This window comes from Lissotriton helveticus, chromosome 2_1 (genome assembly GCF_964261635.1).
Source record: "Lissotriton helveticus chromosome 2_1, aLisHel1.1, whole genome shotgun sequence".
Classification (NCBI taxonomy): Eukaryota; Metazoa; Chordata; class Amphibia; order Caudata; family Salamandridae; genus Lissotriton; species Lissotriton helveticus.
In genome coordinates this window covers 1,174,164,730-1,174,190,684 of record NC_136059.1, presented here as the reverse complement: position 1 = coordinate 1,174,190,684, position 25,955 = coordinate 1,174,164,730, and the positions used below count along the sequence as shown (strand labels likewise).

The 25,955-nt window shown below is 43.8% G+C and overlaps 1 protein-coding gene across 2 annotated transcripts in view; it reads right to left on the bottom strand.

The window, feature by feature from the left end:
• Positions 1-25,955, bottom strand: part of LOC144818526 (serum albumin-like) — a 510,759-nt gene that overhangs the window by 293,200 nt on the left and 191,604 nt on the right. For both annotated transcript variants that reach the window (XM_078676035.1, XM_078676036.1), the window contains 2 exons: positions 11,929-12,026; positions 6,595-6,724 (listed from right to left, as the gene is read on the bottom strand). In XM_078676035.1, coding sequence (XP_078532161.1) covers positions 6,595-6,724; positions 11,929-12,026 — 228 coding nt within the window. The remainder of the gene's footprint in view (positions 1-6,594; positions 6,725-11,928; positions 12,027-25,955) is intronic.

Here is a 25,955-nt window from a genome sequence, read left to right as displayed (position 1 = left end):
GAATATGTTCTGGGTAGCGTTTGTAGTTTACGGAACCATTTGGAAACGTCCGGTGTAGTCAACCAATAGTCAACTCTGGTCCATCTGTCATAGAAACTGGTGTAATGGGTGTAGGTGGTTTGAATCGGGTCTCGTGTATGGCCAATGTCCAGGAGTGAGAAGTGTTCACATATAGAGCGCAAGGCTTTACAGGCTCAGGGCTTGGGGTCCAGGCAGTAGAAGTACTGTCTGTAGGCAGGTGCAAGGCGATATTGATATCACCCCCAAAAGAAGGGGCATGGGACCTAGCAGTAGCAGTTTGGGTAGTAACACATAGTAAAAATCGAGGGAGTCATTGTTTGGGCCATATATACATACCAGCGCTATCTTGTGGTTGAGTAATGTGCCCGCTACTATCACATACCCCCCTTCAGGGTCATCGGTATCAGAGTGACACTTAAAGTGGAGTCGCTTGTGTATAAGGATGGCAGTGCCCCTTGTATATTTACCGTAATTTGCAAAAAATCCATTCGGGCCCCAGGAGGAGGCGAACCTGGCTTGATCGCAAATAGGAAGGTGCTTCTCCTGCAGGAAGGCCATATCCACCCTGTGTCTGAGCAAATAATGGACAATCTGATGTTTTTTGCGTGTATTGTTTAAGCCTCGGACATTCCACATCGCTAGCGTGACACTTGAAGGGCCAGAGTTGTGACCTAACTGTGCCATTCAAGAGAGTGTATCTTATGCTCTGAGGGTAACCAAGTACAGTGACCATCAATCGTGGTCACAAACAAAGGGAATATAGCTACAGTGCAATGCAATACGAACAATACCCCTCCCACCTCCCCCCACCCAGCCTGCCCGCCATCTGGAGATGCAATACCAACTTCACAAAAACATGCAATAGTACCAATGGAATTTCAAAAACAAAAGTCAAGTAGACAATTGTGGTACAGTCTGTCGTTACCATTATGACCTCGAAGTGTACACCAAAGTGGGGAGGTGATCGCTTTCCAACGGCCTAGCAGCCTTAACAAATATTATAGTCAACATATTAAATCCCGGCTGTCATTTCAACATATCAAATGTGTGGCATAGTAGCAGGAAGCCAGCGACCAACATTCAGCCATGCCCAGAGTTCGGAAACAAATCCACGCTGACCATTGATCCACTGTGCGGGGGTCAAGTAGAGTCCGTTTCTGTGGGGCGCTTACTGTTTAGTTTGTAGGTGTGGCAAAATTCCTCTGCCTCTGTAGGGTTTTCAAAGATCTTCTATGCTGAAGTGAAATCGGGTCCGGCGAACTATCGTCATGAAGCTGCCTGCAAGTGAAGGGGATCTACCTCGGGGGTGGCAATGTATGATGGGAGGCAGCGGTTTCCAAACAGGTTCCGAGGACGATGCCTGAGTAGCGGAACCTTATCTGAATTAAGCAGCGTGGATCGGCGTCCTCGACCACGGCACTCTGCACACGAAGTGGCGAGTTTACGCCGATCCACGCTGCTTAATTCAGCTAAGGTTCCGCTACTCAGGCATCGTCCTCGGAACCCGTTTGGAAACGCTGCCTCGCATCATACATTGACACTCCGAGGTGGATCCCCTTCACTTGCAGGCAGCTTCATGACGATAGTTCGCCGGAACCGATTTCACTTATCGAGTCCCACTCAGTGATTTTCAGCACCGTTTTTCCAACCACAACCCGGTCCTGAAGATGATCCCAACTAAGACGGATCAAAACGTCGTCGACCATTCAGCGCAATAAAGGGCGCAATTCCAAGTGTGGCTTGTCCAAATCACTACTGCAAACCAAAAAACTTTCGCATTGCTATTTATTTGGAGCCACATTGTTCTCTCAATTCACTGTATATATGTAACACTTTTATACCATGCGCCGTTCATGCTGATCACAATTGTCACTTGCGTTGCCACCCTTTATGTCACTTGCACATGCCGAGCACCAAGTCCAATTCAGGTTGTTTTGTTATTCATTTGAGTATAGTGCTGATACAACTGTATATTTTGTTTTTCCCCCCTCTTCTTTCCTAAATTAAATGATGCCATGAGCACGTTTCATAACCAAATGAGTCTCCCTGTTACTTTTCAGGTAATGCTTTTCGCATACATGTTTAATTGCCTTTTTTTTAATAATACCAGTTGGGATATTGTGTTTTTTTCTCAGATTGTCTGCCCTAATCCCAACGTGGTTTACGGGTCACACTCCTGTAATATTCTACAAAACAAAACGACTTTGGTGTTAGGTAGCTGAATTTAGCACCAGCGCGAGGGAAAATGCAGGGGTGCACAGTATCATCGTAAATAAGGCGCATCTCTGCGTTTCCAGAATGCCGCAACCTGGTGTTAGCAATTTTTGCTTAATGCCACGGTCAGCCATTCTCTTGTAAATATGACGCAAAGTCTTTTGAAGAAACAGCGCTGCATTTTTTTATTTCACCAAAGATTTGAAGAGATTTGTGAAAAACAACTTTATGTTAAATATTGCTATGAATTTGACATTATATGGCACCACACAACTGATAAATCTTTGCATAGCTTTATAAAATTGACAAACAAATACTCTTCACAATCTGTTAGAAAATAGCTGATGAGTTTGAAACGCTGAAATCTAATTTGCAGGTAAATAAAGATGAATGGTCTACGGCTAGTAGTGAAACAATTGGGAGCTGTGGAAAGGACACTGAACAAAGAAACAGAGAAACTGAAATGAGTTAATGCAGATTATAAAGATTATACTTGAATCCCATAAGGAGAGCAGGAATAGGCATTAAAACAATTCAGCAGCACAGACAAACATTTAGACTTGACTCAATAATAAAGTATCATTAGAGATGCTAGTAAAATAACATATTTGAGGCAGAAAAAAAAGTCTTTAAAAAACCGGAAGACATAGGGCCCTAATATGATGTCGGTCTGAAAGCCTCTGACCGCAGGTTGGAGGCTTTCCAACTGACATAATATTTTTCGCTTTCGACCTGTGCTTTACAATGCAGGCGTTCAAAAGTCAAACCGACAGATCAATCCAGCGGGAATCCGATGGGCTCAAGGAGCCCGTCGGACAGTGGGAGACCTGCCTGTAAACCCTATGGATGGCGTTTCTGTTGTAGGGATTATGATGTCAGTTTCTGTCAGGCTTTTCGACATAGAAAGCCTGTCAGACAGTGACATTAGGGGCTCCTTGCAGGGCCCTGTTCACCCTGCGGCCTATGTTTGGGGGCCGAGGGGGTAATCCCTGCATTGTGTAGCAGGCACCCTGAGGTGCCTGCCATGTGGTGCTGGGATGAACAGATTCTCCCATTACTCTGTGGGAGCTCGTGCTACAGCACGGTTTACAGCCTCATCACAAGCTCCCATAGAGAAAAGGGAATATGACACTACACCATGTGCATTCGCAATGTAATAGCGGTGTTGGAACCGCTGACCGGAGGTTGGTCAGTCCGGAGACCGCGACATCATAATCAGGCTTATAGCAGAGAAATAAGGAGTAGCTCTAGTAAAGAAAGACAGCTTTTAAAAAGCTACAAAATGTAGACAAAAAGGTCTGTCTTTCATACCAATAAAGAAGACACTGTGTTTTTGCTAAAAATGAAACAATTTAAGATATGGGTAAAATTATGATAAAAACCCTTTTGGAACAAAGAGGGAGTAATGTCAAAAACATTAACAGAAGACATTGAAAATAAACCAATACTGACATTCACGCCTACTACTATAAATATGTATTTGAAAGTATTGTATTCACTGATCTGAGTTTTTGTGAAAATCTAGAAATCACAATAAAGCCTGGGGCCAGAGCCCTTGTGATTTTGGACATAAAGCTGGAAGAGTATACAATAATTGAGCATATCAGAAACAGGGATACAAGCCACATTTTATCACATGGCTCTACTAAAGGAGACCTCAAACGATTTAAAATACTCATGGTCAGGCAAATATATTTGATTGCATTACTGATGCCGGAGCATACATTGTTACCAGTGATATATGCTTCCAAGGGCACATAAGAGCCTGAAAACCTTTTGTATTTGATATCAATTTTATATCCACCACTAGCAAAAAACACAAATGTTTTCCTCAGCCTTTTGTTAAAGCAAAGAATATTTACGCAATGGCATTGAGTGATTATGAGAAACAAATAGAAGACCTGAATCACCATGTGAAAAAATGGAGCTTTGTACAATACATGGTATGGGTCTGTATGAATTCATCCTTCATAAATAAGAGATAGAGGTCTGAATGGCTCATTTTGAAAAACAAAATTACATTGGAGTAAAAGAGGTATTCTCAATACATTTTACATGGGGTATTGTACTCTAATTATTTTCGGTGGAAAATATTTGTTTTTCATATTTTAGGAACATCAATGGTTTCCAACACTTTCCCAACCTATGTGAACATTTTTATGTTTAAAAATGAACTATTTTTCAAGATCAAGGATGGTAAAAGGACCAAAAAATCTTGTTGATAAATGTATATTACCTTTTTTTGTGTGGACATGAATGGAATAAGTATAACTGAACTGAATTACTGTGTTGAAGCATGCACATGAAAGGATGTATTCATTTTGTGGATGTGAAACTAAGATATGCAGAACTTGAATGAAAAAAATATTTTGAACATAGGAAGCTAGCAACAAACAATCTCTTACTTATATTAAATTGTCATTCAGAAGAATTCAAAAGAGGTCTCAAACATAGGTAGCTTTTATGATTGAAAGCAACCATAACAAATCAAAGGAAGATTTCATTGCAAAGGAGCACATACTTTGTGAGAAATTTGCAGCAAAAAAATATAGTAGATATTTTTTGTACAGAAACAGTTCATATTGAAATACACTACAATAGGACAATATTTTGTATATTGCCATTCAAGGTCCATGCAGCCTCTACTTTACAATGAATGCAGTAGGAAAAGCTCAGATAAGACAGACTGCACTTATAAAAGGAACAGTGTTAAAATTGGAAGCGTCTGGTGGCAAAACATTTTCCTGAAGGAAATTATAATGTCAGTCACATGTGTTTCCAAATTTTGGAGGTAATTTATGAGTTATCATATGTGGGAGAAATGAGGGATAGATTTATATATATATTTTTGTTTTGATAAATTCTATGGTTGTTTCTCCAGCTTGACTAATGAATTAGAACAGGTAGACTCACCCCTAGGGCTGTGAAATAGATTCTTCATATGTAGTTTATTAAATCATATATCACCCACTATCCTCTTTTTATCCTCAAGCTACATCTGAGATAGTGCTAATGTTTGGTAGCTCTGTCCACTATGACTATTGTTAAGCACACCTCTTTCTCGCAAACCATATGGCTAAATGTAGTCTCACACAAAACATACACAATGGAAGAGGTCAAATGCAAACAAAGACAAGTGTCAAGGGGGTGAAGGGTTGAGAGTAGATCCAGGGTACACTAGTTGTGATGTCTTAAATTATAGAAGAAGTCACTGAACTACTTGAGGAAAAAACATGTCACATACTTGCATGGCTGTAAATTGACAAAAATCCACAGTTGAATTCTTGTCCCACCACTATACTATCAGTAGCCTTCTATTTCCTGGTAAGGGGTTAGCAAAACGCCAAAGAGGGGTAACTACAAAGAGGAAAGAGGGTTTTTATAGCCGTGCTGCTGCCCTCAACACTCCCCCATCATGCCAGGAGCAGCAGGAGTGTTGGCAGGAGCAGCAGCAAACCTCAACCAATGCAATAAATTAATAAAGCGTTATTGCCCTCCGACGAGGGCAATACCAATTGTTAAAGGCTCTGAACTCAAGTTGTATGCCCAAGCCACAGGCGAGGGCCTATAACGAAGGAAAGGTCCTTTCACAACTGATGTAGCCTGATGCAGAAGAGCTACCTGAGGGCTGAATCTTAAAAATGAAAAAACAGAAAGAGAAACACTGGAAGGCTGGAACAGAAGGCTTATACCAGCCATTATTAGCTAAGAGGAACTTAATAAGCATCAATGATTCTCCCAGCATTCCAATTGTCAAATTATTATTACTTTCTGATTAATGTGTAATTTTTTTCTCGAGATAGATTCATCAGAGTACCTGCTAGTTTTTTAAATAATGCTCTTTAAAAACAATTTATTCACAGAGAAACTATGTATGGGGAACCCTGTAGTCCTACCAGTGGACTGCATATAGACAGTGCCTTTAATGGGTTTGCTGTTCTGGCATGGCTTCCTCAAAGTGTATGAAGTGGGGTAAAAGAGCAAGTGAAAGTCATGGTCTTCAAAAACACGTGCATCCTTAGAGTTGACTTGCTTCGATTGACCAATGACAATACAATACATTAAGATCTACTGTGTACCAATGTACAGCCTGCAGATTCCTGTCAGTGGCACTGATCAATAAAACATTGGAGACCATTTCACAAGTCTATAAATTTGAAGAGTATGCTGCACACCCTTCTTTTGAGCACAATGTAAAAATATAACTCTTAATTCTGACTCTTTGAGTTAGATTATGACACATATTTTTCTAAAGCAACTGAAAGACGTGGCAATTAAGACAAGAATAGATGGAGAAGCAATGCTCCAATTCTGAAGCCTATTTGCATGCTTAAAAATCTTTTAGAAAAAAGTACTTACCATATCAATCCAGCACTGCATTGCGTCCCCGTGGCAGCAATCTAGGTACTTATGTACAATGTCCTGCACCAGGTCAAGCACATCTTCAAATGAAGCCTTTGGAAATCTTTGGCTCAAATGGATAGCTGCTCTGGAAAACATTTGGAAAATATATTTTGCATCACAGTATGAACTTAAGACAAGGGCATGGCTATTAGTGGAGCAGGAGATACTTTGGTACTGAGGTGTAGACCTGGGATCGGCCACTTTGCCCAAATATATGGCTTTTGTTACCACACAGAGGTTAAATGCTTATTTAGAGTTTTTGCACTAGGGTCAATGGCATTCTAGCTTCGCCCCTGATTTAAGAACATCATTCTTTGAAGTTACAGTGGCTCTTATTCCATTTTTACGCTATTTCTAGTGCAGCTCTTCATAAAACAAGTGGACTCAGTTGTGAAGTTCTGTAAACTCTGCAAAAATGTAGCTTCAGGTGAAAATGTTTGTAAAATAATTTTGTGGACACATTTTCTAAAACTGTTTTTTTTTTAACTAGAGCATTCTAATGAAAGGGATTTTGCAATTATACTAAATTTACTTTGACACAATGTTCTTCTTGCATTTCAAATGCTGCAAACGTAGCGAAGCTATGCAGAATTTGTTTACTAGAGGATTTTCCTTTTTTTGTGTTGTCTACCTCTAAGGAATTATGAACATGAATCAGGCCTTAAATATAGGGCCTGATTATGAGTCCGACCGGCACTGTGGTGGAAGCAGGACAGTCCAACAAGGAGTCAGCAGTCCCGCTGCCCGCATTACCAAGTGACCGCCTTCACGTCAGTCGCAATGTGTATATTTTGTATTGTGGAGTGTGCTGTAGGTTGCAGCACACACCTCAATACAAAATATACACATTTAAAACATCCCTGCACTATGTGGCAGGCACCGCATATATATATATATAAATACATACATGTTTTATTTTCACTGTAATACATTTTGAATGTGAAAAAAATAATATGATCTAAAATAAATGATTTCAAGAATTATGTTACACTATTTATATATTTATATAAACACAAATACATGCATTTATGTGTTTTTTTGTTTATATACTTATATATTTATATATGATATTAAACATGAGTAGAATTTATTTAATTTATAATATTTTACATTTAAATAACAAAATATTTCACATTTGCTGCTTTTCAACTCTATTTACATTTTTAAAAATCTACATTTTTTATATATTTTTGACTATATTTTTGTCGACAATATATTTTTCTGGTATTTTTGTACTTCTCATAAGTATCGGGACACAATTTATTGGTAAACAATATTTTTGACACAATATTTGTGGCAAACAAAATTATTTACCTCAATATTGTGTCAGTGATCCCCAGAGCATTGAGTTGTTTTTATTGGAAATCATATCTATATTACATATAAAGATGTGAGAGAGCATGCTGACTCTTGGGTACGTTTCCATCTTTTTAAAATTTCCCTATATGAAGATTTTATAGAAGTTTACTTCCTGTTTAGTATTTTTAAATATCTTTCTTGGGAGATTATGATTGTAGAAAGATACTTCACTACTTTTAGCTTCAACAAGTCTTCAGCCCTTCCACTCACTAATAGCTGTCATGTCCATTACCTTCTCAGAGAAACGTTCACTCTAAGGCATTTCAGGAGTCTGAAACTGTTATAACGTTCATTGATCCAGAGATGAAACATTCCAAGTACAAGAATGTAATTTAAGACTCAAAAAGAAAATTAATTTACAGCCAATGTTCACATTTCTCATTCCTTGAGTAGTTCTACTCAGGCAAGGGGATTAATTAATAACTATAGGAGTGCTTTCAATTCTGGTTGCATAGATAGTAGTTACACACAGCCTTGCCAAAAGCTATGCATCAAAATCTCTGGAATAAGTAGCGTTGCATTTCAAATGGTGAAAAGGCGCAACGTATCGCAATGTTTGAGAATCAGAAATGAATCGAATGTAATATCTCATGTCATGGGGTGTGCATGTATGGTCAAGTCGCATTGTAACACAGGAAGTTCATGCCAGCTTTATGACGTGGTTTTCGCAGCCATCTTGGATCTATAAGATATATTGTTCTAAGATGGCCTGATGTTATATTTCATAGTTTTAAGATAGCTGACATGCTGCATCAGCACACAACGTGACAACCATTGTGTTGTTTTATGTTGCTTGAAAAAGACACAGAGAACCCACAAGTCCATCACAACTATGCATGCTATATCTAGGGAAAAAGCAGCATTTTAAATCAACATTATTATGTATTTTGGAAAAACAGAATAATTTACAAGGGGTTGAACGAGTAATATTATTTTGAAGACAATCATCAGCAAAAGATGTGATAATGGTAAAAAATCAACTCAAAACTCTATATTTAATCATAAAGAGTACATAGTATCAATCTGGCAACATTCCATGTGGTCTAAGGCGATACATACAACATATGCATATAACTTTTAGCACCAAATATAAACAAGCTTCAACTGGATTCATACTCATGTGTGGCACATAAAGGTCACATGAGACATATTTGGCTGGGGTGGAAAATATCCTACTCAACAGTCTTAAAACTCAGTACATATGTAATTGAAAAAGAGTGGAATGTTTAAGACCTCCCTGCATCAACCTCGTGAGTTAATTTTTTTCCCTCCATATTGAGACAGAGCTAATGAAACACCTAAGCATTTTAGAGTCTTGGTCTGATGTGGAAACCTACAACATGACGTGGCGCCTGCCCCTTTATCCTGAAGGTGCCTTTATCTGAAGTTTCCTGGAATGGGCAACCTTCTGGCCAACTTTAATTTATCTTATTTAACTGGCAGAGAACTGAAAGTACTATCTAGACTTGCTGCCTAGTTGTGGGTGACCAACCCCACTCACAATCATCGAAGCTTCGTTGGAGGCAGTCATAAAGATTTAGCATATATGATGATAAAGTGCAACACCACCACAGAGAAAGAGCATGTGTCAAAAAAGTTACCACAACAGCCCCACCAACTTCTGTGTGGGCTGATGCCTCCTAGTTCATTTTCTTATGAGAAGTTGTTCTCTAGTTACATTTCTGATATAAGATTATTTGAATTGCTGGGTTATTTTAACCTGACAACCTAAATGCTTGGTAAATGGTTGAGGAACGCTTAGGCCAAAAGTACTATCTTCTGTTGTTGCTTTTGACCATTTGTTTTGTTTTATAATCAACCAGTTTACAGTAAAATTCTTTAAGTGAGGTTTATTAAGAGAGGGGATTGTTTTATTATTGTAAAGTCAGAAAATTGAGGCCTCATCAAACTAGGCAATGTCTCCTCATTACGCTGTATTATTTTAAAGCATAGTAAAACTCTAGTCAGCCTTCGTATGACGTTTTTGTGCTTCAGTATATTCTGTGGGTGGGAAATCCTTTATTGTGTGTGACTGTTTGAATTGAACTCTTGGTTTCTATGATCTGGTATGATTTTAAAATGCAGGGGCAGACCCACAGGGTCCATCTTTTAAAGGGCATATGTGAAGAGTGATCCAGGACTGGCAAAGTGTGGATTGAGCCTGTCTGTATTCAAGACGATTCTGCTCTTCAGGTGCAGCTCCTGACCCATGGCCATCAGCCTATGCCTTCCCTAATTGGCCCTCTAGCTCCCAAGCAAACATGAGCACAACCCCCACTTGCAGTATCCCTTAAGTTGTGTGCAGGGCAATCCAAGACATACACCTCTATCTTGTAAACTCAGCCTCTCTGAGCCCGACAGAGCCCAGTGAACACATGACAGCGAAGGTTTCAAGAAGACAGACTTGCGCTGTGTTTTTAATATTTAAAACTGATGGTTTTTTTATTTTGAGTCTTTGAATTCAATCTTTTGTCCTGTATGTAATTGGTAATGTTCAAAACTGCATTTTTTGCATGTGACTGTTTGAAATTAACTCTTGTTTACTGTGATATTGGTTTGTATTAAACTACTGGATTTTATACACATGACTGTTTGAAAATCAGTCTAGGTTCTCTGGATTGTGCTTAGGTTGGCAGAGGCAACACTCCAGACCCCCCCTTTTAAGTCTTTAAAAGTTCAAAGGGCATACTGCACCCTAAAAGATTAAGTAGTGTGTGTTTATGAGATTGCTGCATCTGCTTTAAGGTTTAAAACTGAGTTTGGAAAGTATATGAAACTCCCATTTTTGTCTAGAGAAAGGGATTTGTTGAAATGCCCAAAAAGCAGAATTTAACTGGTTTCCATTTGGGCATACATGTAGAGTGAACCAGGACCATCAAAGTGTGGAACAAGCCTGTCTGTATCCCAAGGAGATTCTTATCTCCAGGAGTAGCTCACTGTCCTCTGGCCACCAGCCTGGGCTTTTCCTGATTGGCCCTCTAGCTCCGAAGCAACGCTGAGCCCAACCCCATCCATCTTTTGGTAGGGAGTTCAGCATGTATTTAAAATTAGATGTCACTTTGATTAAACAATCTGTCTCACTCAGGTACACGTAATCCACAAGCAGTACGATGCGTTACCAGCTACAAGATATGTTAGCATTACTGTGTGAACGTGTCCCCGATACGACCCAATACAAAGCACAGATTTACCAAGAAGTCCCACTGCATAGCAAGGAAAGTTGCTGTGCTGCATTGTGTGAAAGGAAGAGAAAAGAACAGCACCACATCTACAAAGATGTGGCGTTATTGTCCTCTCTTCCTAACACTGGAGCACTTTTTCCTACCATGCACCAACAAAGACACCCACGTGCCATAGTGCAAGTGTGCCTGCTCTGTGTGAATCATATGTTTTGTGTTGGAAGGAGTCCCTTGCAGTACAGAAACTATGCTTTAAGGTCTTTCTCAAGGTGTAATGTGCTGTACAATGCTGCATAAATACAAAGTGAGAAAAACGAGGAGAAATGAAAACATTTGTCTTCGTAACACCTGCCTTGAGGAGGTGCAGGATTTTGGTCAAGTCCCTGTCTACAATTCATTGTAGATAGGGATTTGCGCTAAACCCAGTGGGTGGTTGCATGAGAACACCCAAGCACCACCTCTGGAATGCCTTTTGACACAAAGTAATGCAAAGCATGTATTGTATAGCTTTTCATTACTATGTGTTATAATCCAATTGTAAATCCCACCACAACACTGTGCATCGGGTCCGAGTTAAAGTATTGCACACCTGACACAAAGTGTTTGTAAATCAGGGCCACAGTGTGCCCAGCAACCACATTTATTATCTTGAATATAGCCAAATAATTACTTCTTAATCATGTATTCCTAGTAGGTTTGTTGATTACTTCCATCTGTCACAGACATGAACTACAACAATGGCAAATCTTACATTGGCTTGAAGGTCCTTTCTCCATATTTGTCAATTACACGACAATAGTTCTTATATATCGAATTCATTTGTTGCAACTCTGTGGCGAGGGCTAGCATCTAGATTTCAAGAAAGACAAGCAAAATATATGCATTTCATTTTAGATTATAGTCAACTATTCATTGAAATAAAATTCTGTCCCCACCCTTCTCCCAGTTAAATCCAAACATCAAAAACATCAACAGTAAAGCCCAGCCTGATTCAGTGACTCAATCCATTCATTTGAGCAACAAGTTGATTGAATGTTGAAATTCTTGAGCATGCAATTCATCACTAATTTCTATCCACAAACAGCAGAAAGGGCAGGTGGGGAAACTTCGCCTCCAGGGACAGGTCAGGCAGGGACACTGTGGCTCTAGTTCTAATTCAGCTGGTAAATTCTGTTACTTGGGCAAACCAAACGGTATAGGGATCAAATTCCAAGTAATGCACTAAACACCGCACTTCTGCAATTCTCTTCTCGGGAGGGCAAATTTGCTGAAATCAACCGGGTGAAAAGCATTTAGTAAATTCGGATACATGAGGAATTTGGTGCAAAAAGCACCACAGTCTGCAAGTAATGTATTATTTTCCCTTATAAAAACTGAAAGTTGATGTTAAATACAACACACAATAAATACAGCAACCCACAGTATAATATAGATATTTACAAGGTGTTGTAATTACTTCCATCCTTTGGAATAAGGGCCTTTCTCTCCTCTCCCTAACCCAAAGGTATATCAAATGGTAATGCTGGGTACCATTACTCAGAATTCATGAACATTCCAAATGGCTGCAAATGCCTGAAGTCAGGGCATCAGCGCTAAGGTGGTTGTATGTCTAAGTGCTTTTCTATTTTTTCAGTTAATTGTGTTTGTCCTCGAGAGACACTGGGCAATCCGTAAAAATCAAGTGATGAATACTTTGACATCCATTTTATTGGAAATACATAGTTTTATTGCTCTGGTCCTACACTGATGATGAGGTATGCCGCACCTCTGGTTTCACTTCCTTCATGCAGAGTTGCATGCAGGACTTTGGATGATCCAATATTTAAAGTTATCTTTGAATCCAAATCCTTCTCAAGGTTTTTATTGATTGAAAGAAGCTATTTAATCGGACACAACTCCAAAGCGAAACAGATTCTTAGAGAGTTTGAAGTTGCATAAGTGTATATCTTATCAGCTACGATTTGCGCAGGTGTGACCGGCACAGGTAAGAGCGATGGGGCCGGGCGGAGGCAGGGCGAAGTGGGGGAGGAGTGGAAGTCAACAGATGACGGGATAGGCACAAATAAATAAATAAAAAATAAAACCACTTACCTTGCGCCCGCTGACTTCCCTCCAACCCGCCCCATCCCGCCCCGACCCATCCTGCCCCGCCCCAGTGCTCTTACCTGCGCTGGCCATGCCTGGCATTCAGGGGGGGGGGGTTGTGTCAGTGGTGCCTTAAGACACAATAATTGTGTGCTTGTGGATTGTCAGCTTCTGTTTGAACACACTCTTGACATGAATGTATTCCTCTGTCTGGTGGGGAGGCCAGTGGCACAAATGTAGAAGGGTTTAAGACCAATAGGTCTTCGGCACCCTCAGCAGGGACTCAGAAGAGAATATAATATACAGTAGAAAATGCCTCTTAAAAGGATAACCTATTGTATCACAAGAGATCCTCATATAAATGACATCCTGTGAAAAATTGTTTTTGTATATATTCACGATAATTGATCTAGACACTGAGGTGGCACTTGGGTGGCAGGAGAAGGTTCAATTGGCTTTATCAAGTAACACTAATGTCTGTTTTATACTTAAGGTATGTGTACCCACAGAAAGTGTTTTTTAGATATGTTTTTTTAAAGGAATAGTAAAGAATACAGGTGACCTGAAAGCATGTCTGTGTGTTGGTGTTCAGTTTAAAAGAGAAATAGCGATTTATGTCAGAGTGGAGACACTTTATATAAATAGAGAGGCAGCACATGTTTTTAGGAAGACATTTGGGGTTGGATTATGGAGGTTGATTAGCAATCCTGGATGGAGCAAAGAAGAATGAATAGAGCCTACATTTATTAATACATTGACAATTGAGGAAGAAGAACCGGGAGCAAAGGAAGGCAGAATAAAAAGATACTTCGGCCCTGATGTACCAAAGGGTTTTACTATTCTGTGTCTCTGGGGAAATGTGTTGATACATAAGGGGCCTGAATCAGTAAAAGGAGGTTGATTGTTGTAGCAGGAGTGGCTGATTTGAGGAAGTGAACTGCTGAAAGAAATCCCAGCTGCCTCACTTCTCCAGAAGAACAGAAGAAAGACAACGAATAATACATCCCTCATAGGAAACACAAAATAAAGTCATAACCTCTGAAGCAAGAAGCAAAGGCATCTACTTCTGGCCACCATGCGTAAATGGGGTTCTATTTCACGAGAAAGTGGTACCCTGAAACGAGAAGTGTACTTTTGGCTCACCACCTATATCAATCAGGAAGCATTTACACCTCTGCTCTTTAAGTTTTTTTGCCCCTACTACCTTAGCTCCAGCTGCCCGCACCAGCTGCTAGATTGTACAGTCCTCATCATACCTACAATTCCCTCTCATCCCGTGCCCTTTGCATTAGGTACAGAATCAGATCATGGTCCATGTGTTTTTGGAATTTAGGAATATGGACTGTCTGCACCAATTAGAGACTACTCTGCCACCTGAATTAGGGTAGATATGAATCTTGTAACGGCCCCAAACAAAGGGTGGAGCTATTAGTGAGATATTGCCCAGTTGCTTTGGCAGTAGTCACCGTTAATGCTGAGGGACCATGCTCACTTATTTTAATGTATTAAAAGCATACCTGATCATGGTGGTGTGGGATTTGAGAAATGTAGGCTCTGAATTACTGCTTCCTTTCTGGCTAAAAAACGGAAGGTTTAAGGTTCAACTACTTTCAAAGTACTAGCTCAGTTGGTGGAGAGGGATCTTGAACTACTTGTGAAACTGATCCAGCCATCTATAAGAAATGTATCAGGGGCCTAAATTCAAAAAAGTCTTCCGAGCATCCACCAACAGCCCTGGAAATCACATACATCGTGTGCCATTGCAGAGCACCACCAGATACAACCATAGGAGAAGAAAGTACGTACTTCATGAGAGGCGAACCCTCACCACAGATGCAATGTTGGTGACATTGTCAGAAAATACAAGCCAGTAGCCACAGTCTTTTTCATTTGTTTGACTATTTAGCATTTATATAACATTTATATGTCATTTATATAGCACATTGCTACAGTGATGTTGCCCTGAAAGGCTGTGCAGCCCACCTACAGTTGAAGCAAGCAAGGCTTGGGTATTGTGCATGAGACCCAGAGAGGTGCTCCAGTGTTGTAGCTGCAGAATGGGAGCCTCATTTACAGTTGAGTGGCCAGGAGGCTAGACCATTTGGAAAGTGGAGGCCCGTTCCTTCCTGCCCAGAGGAAGAATGTGTGTTCAATATTGAGCTCCCTGCCTTGTCTGCAGGAAATGTTCACAGACAGTGCTCCTGCCGATACGGTAGACACTTTTCGTGGAAATATAATATCAACTTGCTTGAATTCAGGAAACATCTTCAAACCTGGCTTTTTAAAAACTTGTCTCGCTCTGCAGTATGTGGTCTGCAATGCGCGTAGACACCCATGGGTAGTAGCGCGCGATATAAATTGTTATTACATAACATAACTTGGCTACCATGTTATGTCAGCCCAATCAACATCATTTTTGTTTTTCAGAAACAACACCTCCACAGCCGGGGTTTATTCTCAAAAACAAGAAACAGATGTACGGAGCATCCTGGCTGTTTTCGGTATGCGACAGGGACTTTTTAAAATTTTCCTGAGTAGGATGGCCATGCTTCCCATGAGTAAACTTGGACAGGAAAATTCAGTATCAGAAGGCCACCTGCAGAGGACAGGCCTTCCAACATACTGAACCCAGCAGGTCTGTGGCAAATGGGTCATTTGCTAGGGTTTTCTGATGGCGGAACAGACTGATGCTCCACCAACGTAAATTCCACCATTCCCCTACACAAGTTATGCAGAATGGATCATCTGAAAATTTCCGAGCGCCTTTCTGTTTCCCTCAAAATGACCCATAGGCAATATGCATTGGCAGCACGTGTAGGATGCAGAAAAGTGTCAGATTGACAAGGAAATACCTTATTAATGAGTGGTTATTGGACTTATGGTTTTCTGGTACAGACCCTTACTCTGCATCAGGCGGATGGTTTACTTGGTATTGGTTCTCCTATAGAGTTTGGCCATTATAGGCAAGTTGTTGGTTCACCTCCTGAAGGGACCTTTATACTGATGTGGGAACAGCAATGTCTTTATTTCTCTTTGGAATTCCAGGTGATGGGAAAACTGTCATTCATTTTAGGAGAGAGTTGCAGAGATTGTTGATCTGTACCTTCAATAAAGACAGAAGGTAGTCAGAAGAGGTGCCACACTTGATCTGTGGTTTCTTTGAGGATATATTTGCACCTTGTTTTGCTGAAAAGCCATACAAGACGCACCATGTATTGTTTGCTGCTCAATACCCAGAACATTGACGTAGATTCTTCCGGCAATCGGGAAACAGTCAAATGCTTGAGGATCCAGTGCTGTGTGATCTCTTGTTGAGAGACACATTTTAGGTTTAGAGTCAGATCTATTAAAGTCTGCAATCATTAATTGGTAAGGCCTGGTTGACTTCTTACGAGTCTAAAAGCTATTCCTCTTGGGAGAACAGTTTAACCAATGGATTTAGGTGTAGGAGGGATTCTTGGACCTCTTTACCTGACTTAAAATAGGGCAGAAATTATATCTATTTCCTTGCGTTGTTAATTTCATGTTTGTGTAAGCCTTCTTTCTTCTTGATAATGAAAGCTGAGCTATCTGTAGGTGAGGATATAATTCCATAACCATTACTCAGCAGGGCGTTAAACGATTCAACTGACTCTCCCATTGGGCTATTTAAAACAGACATCAACCATTATTGAAGCAAGAACTTATTTATCTCTAATCAGCTTGTGTTGCTTCTGAACCATTGGAGACTGCCAGAGAATGCCAGCTGAACCCTATGCAGCCACATCTAGCTGAAGTGATATTAAGTTATGGTCGCATTCCATAGTGAGAAGAATTTCCAGGCAATGCAGGTGTGTCTCCAGACAATAACTCACAATGACATTGGGGCTTATTTACAAGCCCTTTGCACCGCTGGTATGTCACATTTTCCCCATATTAAAAGTGACTCGCCGGCGGCACAAGGGGCTTATAAATAAGTCTCATAGTCTATAGTAAAAATTGCCAAAGCAATTCACCTTGTGGGTTGCCCTCTAGAATGCCACTTCAATTGCCCATTAACAAGGGTTAAATCCATCTGTGGCATTGTGGCAATAATCCAGCACCTCTTTTTTTCTGACTTGCTGTTATGCAACTGGTGAGGAGTGAGACCTCACCCCTCATCATGGGGCATAGATTCACATTCACCATATAGGATACTGTAATACGGGCAGTAGAATCACCCATTGAAATTACTGAGTAATCTGGAAAGTCAGCAATTTTTTTCTTTAATCGACTGTAACAGTCCATCCTCTTTACCACTGCTGCCTAAACCTGGAAGAAAGTAGTAAATGACTAGAATTATCTTCAACCCTTTGCCATCCTATCATGGACGTATTTGACCTTACAAAAACAACAAGTGATGGACTGAATGTGGATCAATGTCACACACTCCCCCAGTCAAAAGATCTGGGCCCAAATCCATCGTTTTTTTGCACTCCACACCACCCTGGGTTAGACAATGGCGATATGCAAATCAGCTCTGACCCTGTTGCCCCATGGGAACAGTCCAGTCCGAACTACAAAAGCCATGTCTTTCCCAGAACGGAATCAAGCATCCGAGGACCGACCGGTTTCGAGGTAACACCTCTCTTCAGCCCGGCTAGCTTGACTCCAAGTGGTGTGGAGTGCCTGGGACCCACGTCTGGGCATCCCCAGCGCACTTAGGGCGGCAATTGCAAAAACAACAAGTGATGGACTGAATGTGGATCAATGTCACACACTCCCCCAGTCAAAAGATCTGGGCCCAAATCCATCGTTTTTTTGCACTCCACACCACCCTGGGTTAGACAATGGCGATATGCAAATCAGCTCTGACCCTGTTGCCCCATGGGAACAGTCCAGTCCGAACTACAAAAGCCATGTCTTTCCCAGAACAGAATCAAGCATCCGAGGACCGGACCGGTTTCGAGGTAACACCTCTCTTCAGCCCGGCTAGCTTGACTCCAAGTGGTGTGGAGTGCCTGGGACCCACGTCTGGGCATCCCCAGCGCACTTAGGGCGGCAATTGCAAAAACAACAAGTGATGGACTGAATGTGGATCAATGTCACACACTCCCCCAGTCAAAAGATCTGGGCCCAAATCCATCGTTTTTTTGCACTCCACACCACCCTGGGTTAGACAATGGCGATATGCAAATCAGCTCTGACCCTGTTGCCCCATGGGAACAGTCCAGTCCGAACTACAAAAGCCATGTCCTTCCCAGAACGGAATCAAGCATCCGAGGAACGATGGATTTGGGCCCAGATCTTTTGACGGGGGGAGTGTGTGACATTGATCCACATTCAGTCCATCACTTGTTGTTTTTGCAATTGCCGCCCTAAGTGCGCTGGGGATGCCCAGACGTGGGTCCCAGGCACTCCACACCACTTGGAGTCAAGCTAGCCGGGCTGAAGAGAGGTGTTACCTCGAAACCGGTCCGGTCCTCGGATGCTTGATTCCGTTCTGGGAAAGACATGGCTTTTGTAGTTCGGACTGGACTGTTCCCATGGGGCAACAGGGTCAGAGCTGATTTGCATATCGCCATTGTCTAACCCAGGGTGGTGTGGAGTGCAAAAAAACGATGGATTTGGGCCCAGATCTTTTGACTGAGGGAGTGTGTGACATTGATCCACATTCAGTCCATCACTTGTTGTTTTTGCAATTGCCGCCCTAAGTGCGCTGGGGATGCCCAGACGTGGGTCCCAGGCACTCCACACCACTTGGAGTCAAGCTAGCCGGGCTGAAGAGAGGTGTTACCTCGAAACCGGTCCGGTCCTCGGATGCTTGATTCCGTTCTGGGAAGGACATGGCTTTTGTAGTTCGGACTGGACTGTTCCCATGGGGCAACAGGGTCAGAGCTGATTTGCATATCGCCATTGTCTAACCCAGGGTGGTGTGGAGTGCAAAAAAACGATGGATTTGGGCCCAGATCTTTTGACTGGGGGAGTGTGTGACATTGATCCACATTCAGTCCATCACTTGTTGTTTTTGCAATTGCCGCCCTAAGTGCGCTGGGGATGCCCAGACGTGGGTCCCAGGCACTCCACACCACTTGGAGTCAAGCTAGCCGGGCTGAAGAGAGGTGTTACCTCGAAACCGGTCCGGTCCTCGGATGCTTGATTCCGTTCTGGGAAGGACATGGCTTTTGTAGTTCGGACTGGACTGTTCCCATGGGGCAACAGGGTCAGAGCTGATTTGCATATCGCCATTGTCTAACCCAGGGTGGTGTGGAGTGCAAAAAAACAATGGATTTGGGCCCAGATCTTTTGACTGGGGGAGTGTGTGACATTGATCCACATTCAGTCCATCACTTGTTGTTTTTGCAATTGCCGCCCTAAGTGCGCTGGGGATGCCCAGACGTGGGTCCCAGGCACTCCACACCACTTGGAGTCAAGCTAGCCGGGCTGAAGAGAGGTGTTACCTCGAAACCGGTCCGGTCCTCGGATGCTTGATTCCGTTCTGGGAAGGACATGGCTTTTGTAGTTCGGACTGGACTGTTCCCATGGGGCAACAGGGTCAGAGCTGATTTGCATATCGCCATTGTCTAACCCAGGGTGGTGTGGAGTGCAAAAAAACAATGGATTTGGGCCCAGATCTTTTGACTGGGGGAGTGTGTGACATTGATCCACATTCAGTCCATCACTTGTTGTTTTTGTATTTGACCTTACAGCAGTGACAATATAACACTAAAGTTGGGAAAATTAAATGGCTCAGTCAACCCGGATTCCTGGACTACAACTATTTTACAATCTCTTAATAACTCGTTTTAATGGAAGCTTTCCAGACTAGGTATGACCAGCTACTTTACAAATTTCCTGTGGTTAGACGATTAGTAGGCATTCCTCCAATCACAGTTTGTGGGTTCGATATAATGTTCTAAGCAGTCAAGGGTATGCCCAGAATGGGTCCTGTGCTCAATGTGTCATTGGATGCAAGCTGCCCCAATTGGAAAGGCCCAAAAAGGCCAAAGCCAGTGAATGGTTGCTTGTGTTCTGCTTCAGAGAGGACCTCGCTTGGCAGTTCAGGCTGGACTGCTCCGAATGGAGCAAGACGAAGACTGATTTTCATATGGCTGGGTCTACTCTGAGGTGACATGTGGGTAAATAACACAATGGGTTGGAAGGCATGGGGAGCGACCCTTGACCCTGTGTTAGGCAGGTCACTCCACACGCCGCACAGCGCCACAGCTGCAGGCTGTTAGCTCTTGCGTTCGCTCTGCCTTCTCCTTGTCAGCCCTGCTTTGATTGTGCTCTGCTCCCCTGGTGTATTACTTGTATTTCGCCTTATTACTTGTATTTCGCCTTATTCCTGTACTGTTGTAGTGTTTCGTGCCCGTTTTTTGCTTTCTGTATCCCCGCCCGCTTTACCCTCTTGTTTACCGCCGCTGCGTCCCTTGCGGCCCGCCCCGCTGCTCGCCCATTTCCCGCCTGGCTCCCACCTCCCAGCTGCTCCTCCCTCCCATCTCCCCTCATATGGTGGCTGCAGCGTGGTAAGGAGAGCGACCCTTGAGTCTGTCCTAGGCAAGTTGCCCCATACACCGCATAGCGCCACCAGTGTGTCCATGTTCCCTGCTGCTGCAGCTTGCTGAAGTGCTGCAGGCTGTTAGCTCCTGCGCTCGCTCTGCCTTCTCCTTGTCAGCTAAAAACCACCCTCGCCCGAAGTCCACCCGCCGACCCCACCAACTCCGACACCGCCGCCCGCAATCTCGGGTGCTGGATGGACGACTGCACCAACACACTCGCCCCGATTAGGAAACCCTCCAACAGACACACTAACAAGAAAGTCAGTTGGTTTACCGCAGACCTCCAGGCCTCCAAGCAAACCTGCTGTAAACTAGAGAAGAAATGGAACCGCGGACAGACACTGGACAGCTACGCAGCCCACAAGAACGCAATCCGCCTACACCATCGCCTCATCAGACCTGAAAAAAGGGCCTCCATCAAGGACCGCCTCGACAACAACGCACACAACAACAAAGTGCTCTTTAACATCATGAAGGAACTCTCCAACCCCAGCTCCAACACCAACAACATCCCACTAAAACAAGACCTGTGTGACTCCCTTGCCACCTTCTTCCATCGCAAGATCACAGACATCCATGACAGCTTCAACAACCTGACCGCCCGAAAGCCACAGACACCTCAGACCCCAAGGACGCCGCCCACACCAACCCCCTGCTCACCTGGACCAACATAAGCGACGACAACTCCATCAAAATCATGAACACCATCCACTCCGGCTCTCCGTCAGACCAATGCCTGCATCACATCTGCAACAAAGCTAGCACCACCATCGCACCCCATCTCCGCAAGGCCATCAACATCTCCTTCGAGACCACGACCTTCCCGGAGAGCTCGAAGCACGCCATGATCAACGCCATACTCAAAAAACCCTAGGCGGATCCGAGGGACCTCAAAAACTTCTAGCACATCTCCCTGCTCCCGTTCCCGGAAAAGGTAATCGAGAAAACCGTCAACAGACAGCTGACCCTCTACCTCAAGGAGAACAACATCCTGGAGCCGTCCATGTCCGGATTCTACAGCAACCACAGCACCGAAACTGCCCTCATCTCCGCCACCGATGACATTAGGGCCCTGCTGGACAACATCAAAACCGCGGCCTTCATCCTCTTGGACCTATCAGCCGCCTTCGACACTGTCTGCCACCGCACCCTACGCTCACGCCTCCACAACACAGGGATCCAAGACAAGGCTCTGGACTGGACCACCTCCTTCCTCACCGGCAGAACCCAGAGCGTCCACCTCCCCCTTTCCGTTCCAAAGCCTCCGAGATCATATGCCGGGTACCCCAAGGATCATCCCTCAGCCCAACATTGTTCAGCATCTAGATGGCCCGCTTGTTCACGTTGCCCGTCAGCACGACCTCAACATCATCTCTTACGCCGACAACACCCAGCTGATCCTCTCCCTCACCAATGACCCCCTCTCTGCCAAAACCAACCTCCACGAAGTACTGAAAGCCGTCGCTGAGTGGATGAAGAACAGCCGTCTGAAGCTGACCTCGGACAAAATGGAGGTCGTCATCTTTCGGCCCCACCCACTCAGCCTGGGACGACTCCTGGTGGCCGACCTCACTGGGAGCAGCACTGACACCCACCCACCATGCACGCAACTTGGGGTTCATCCTCGACTCAACACTCTCCATGACCAAGCAAGTCAATGCCGTCTCATCCTCCTGCTTCAACACCCACCGCATGCTCCGCAAGATCTACAGGTGGATCCCCACTGAAACAAGAAGAACGGTCACCCAGGACCTCGTCAGCAGCAGGCTGGACTAAGGAAACGCCCTCTACGCAGAAGCCTCGACCAAACTCCCGAAACATCTGCAATGCATACAAAACGCCTCTGCACATCTGATCCTCGACATCCCCAACCACAGCCACATCACACCCCACCTGAGAGACCTGCTCTGGCTTCCCGCCAAAAAGAGGATCACCTTCAAGCTCCTCACCCATGCAGACAAGGCACTCCACAACACTGGACTAACATACCTCAACAGACATCTCACATTCTACACCCCGAACCGCCATCTCAGCTCCGCCGACCTTGCCACCGTACCCCGCATCCGAAGAGTGACCATCGGTGGCAGATTGTTCTCCCATCTCGCCGCCAAGATCTGGAACACCCTCCCCAACCCTCCTACGGCAGACCCAGGACCTACTGACCTTCAGGAGGCTACTCAAGACCGGGCTTTTCGAGCAGTAGCAGCACCCCTCCCCCCAATGCCTTTAGACCCTCATTTGTGAGTAGTGCGCTTTACAAATTTCTTGATTGATTGAATGCTGCCATTAATAAGTGGTTAGACTATTTGTAAGCATTCCTCCCATCACCTTTTGTGTGTTTGATGTAATGCCTTAAATGACCATGGTTATGCCCAGACGTTGGACCTCTGCTCATTGTCACATTGGAACCAAGCTGCACATGCCTGAAGAGGCCCAAATAGGCTGATACCAGTTTCCAGTTCTTCACATTCTGGCTCAAACAGGACCATGCTTGGAAGTTCGGGCTGGACTTCCCCTACTGGAGCAGCACGAATTCTGATTTGCATATTGCTGGGTCTAATCTAAGGAAGCATCATGGGCAAAAAACTGCAGGTGGTTAGACTATCTGCAAGCATTTCTCCCATCACCTTTTGTGTGTTTGATATAATTCTCTAAATGATCGAGGGCATGACCAGTTGTGGGTTCCGTGCGCACTGTGCCATTGGAGCCAATCTTCACCTGACTGTAGAGACCTAAATAGGCTGAAACAAGTCATGGGCTGCTTGTGTTTTGCTTCAGAAAGGACCTCACTTAACAGCTCAGGCTGGATTGTTCCTATTGTCGGTTGATCGCCCTTCTCAAAGGGTGAGGCTTGGATTACCAACACTTTGTTCATGAATTCCACACTGGCTGTCCTCTGAACTCCTACTCCTGTTCTCGGATCTCCTTGGGCTGGTCCCCAGACCTTCCCTCAGACTGTCCACTTCTCTCCAGCGGCTGTTTGCAGATTCCCTCGGCTGTAACCCCTCCTGCCCCTGCGGAGACTCCCTCTTGCTGCTGCTGCAGTGGTGGAAACTCCCCCACCTCAGGCCCTGCTGCAAATGCTCCCTGGGTGCCCCTCAATATCTAGCAGGATTTGCAAGATATTGTGCCTGACGGTGGAGTTGCTGCTGCTTCTAGGACTCCTGTTGCTTACTCCACATATCACGGTGCTCAGGGGCCACCTCAGCAGCGGCACCAGCACCAACCACAGTGCCCAGGTAAGTCTCGCACAGCATCAAAACAAAGTCATAGTCCTATCAGCGGTGTGTGTACAACCCATATGCACATGAAAGAATGGGGACACTTGCTGCAAGCATGCAGGGCAGAAAATAGGTTGCCTATTGTATTGCAGCATCTACATAGCTCTCAAACAAGTGCGCAACTTCCTTTGGTATGCATGCTTGTGGTGGATGCAGCTCCTTGGCGGTGCTGCCAACAAACCCCATTGTTTTCCAACCCCCTCTATTTCATGGTAGGGCAGAGCGGAACTCTGCAGGATGCCACTGAGTTTTAATACAACTATAAGGAATTCTGCGTTGTGCAACTCTGCAAGCTCCGTCCACCCCTAATTTGATTTAAACCCTTAAGTGTATGCCAGATGTTGGTCCCATGCTCATTTTGCTTTAGGAACCAAGCTGCACCAGACCGAAAAGGCCAAAATAGACTGAAAGGCCAAAAACGATTCTAGGTTTCTTGGGGTATGGTTCTGAGAGGACCTGGTTTGCCAGTTCAGGTTGACCTCCTCAGATTAGATTTAGCCATATGCAAATCAGCATCAGTCTAATCTGAGGTGGCATTGTGGACAACAAAACAATGAATTGGAATGTTACCCCGGGCGATTACTAGTGGACTATTTGCAAGCATTGCTCCCATCAACTTTTGAACTTTTGATGAGGTCAGACCATCCTTCCTTCTTCATTATATTTGGAGTTCCCATAAACACAATATGCTCTTGTCCAACATGCTTGTAGGCACAGGAATGTTACCTGCATGGTGTACACTCAGGTTCCCTTGCACTGCCTGACTGCAAGTAAATGGTATCCTGGTCTTTGGTTTTGATCCAGCCTCACGGTAATCCAATGTGTGTAGGAAGGCCTAGGATGGTCCCGTTACGTGAGAGAGTTTCTGGGTGTGGCCTGGAGGGCTGCACCAAGTGTGCCCTCATTTGTATGAACTACCATTCACGTCATACTGTTATCATGTAAAGCAGTTGGGACAGTGAACTGTGTTTTATTAATCATTAGTTGTGACCAGACCTTTTTATTGGTTTCACCAGAGCGGAGTGGAGACCCAGAGACCCACTCATCTAAAGTTCCACTTCTATGTGCTAACCCAGACCCTCCCGAGTACAGGTTATACATGTGTGTACCTATTTAGCTTGTGTGGTACCTGCTTTGTGTTTGTAACAGTACCAGAAAAATGGAGGCCTCTGATTTTAATATTGGAAGGTACTGGTGTTTACCTGTGGATAAGAAGAAGGTGAGGTTGTTTTCCCAGACAGTGAAAGTGTATTGCTATCATTCGTTTAGCAGGAGGGAATAGTACTAGACACTGAAGTGGAGAAAGGGAAGACAAGGCTACTTCAGAAATTCTTCCTGAGCCCTGCCATTTGGTTTTCGACATAGTGAAGGGTGGTACTGCTGTATCTGTTGTTCAGAGTGGGAATGGTCACTTAGCTGAGCCTTTTGTCTCTTTGGTGATCACTCTTCAATTTAGCTGTTGACATTCAGGTGCAGAAAGAAGATACCTCTTTGTTGCCTCTGTTGTGTATTCTCCATACTGCAGATTACCCTGCTGTGAGAAGAGCCAATCTACACAAAGGCTTTGCCTGAAAGTGCAAAAAGAGAATCCACATCCCTTGTCTGCTTTGGCTGTATTAAAAAGAGACCACTGACCCACTTGTTGTTCCAGTTCCAAATTCTCTCAAGGAAGGGAATGCTCCACAGAGAATCCCTGGGACTGCTGAGCAACCAGAGCTGGTGTCCAAAACTGAGGCGACATCCCTTGGTGCCTTACCTAGAAACAGACAGTGCTTTCCTGTCCTGCAGTGCATAGAAGCGAGCATGCTAGCTGAGAGAGTCAAGGAGTCTACCGATCCCTGCAGGAGGAGTGATTGTCCACAGACAGCCCGAAGCATCTTGACACCGAAAGT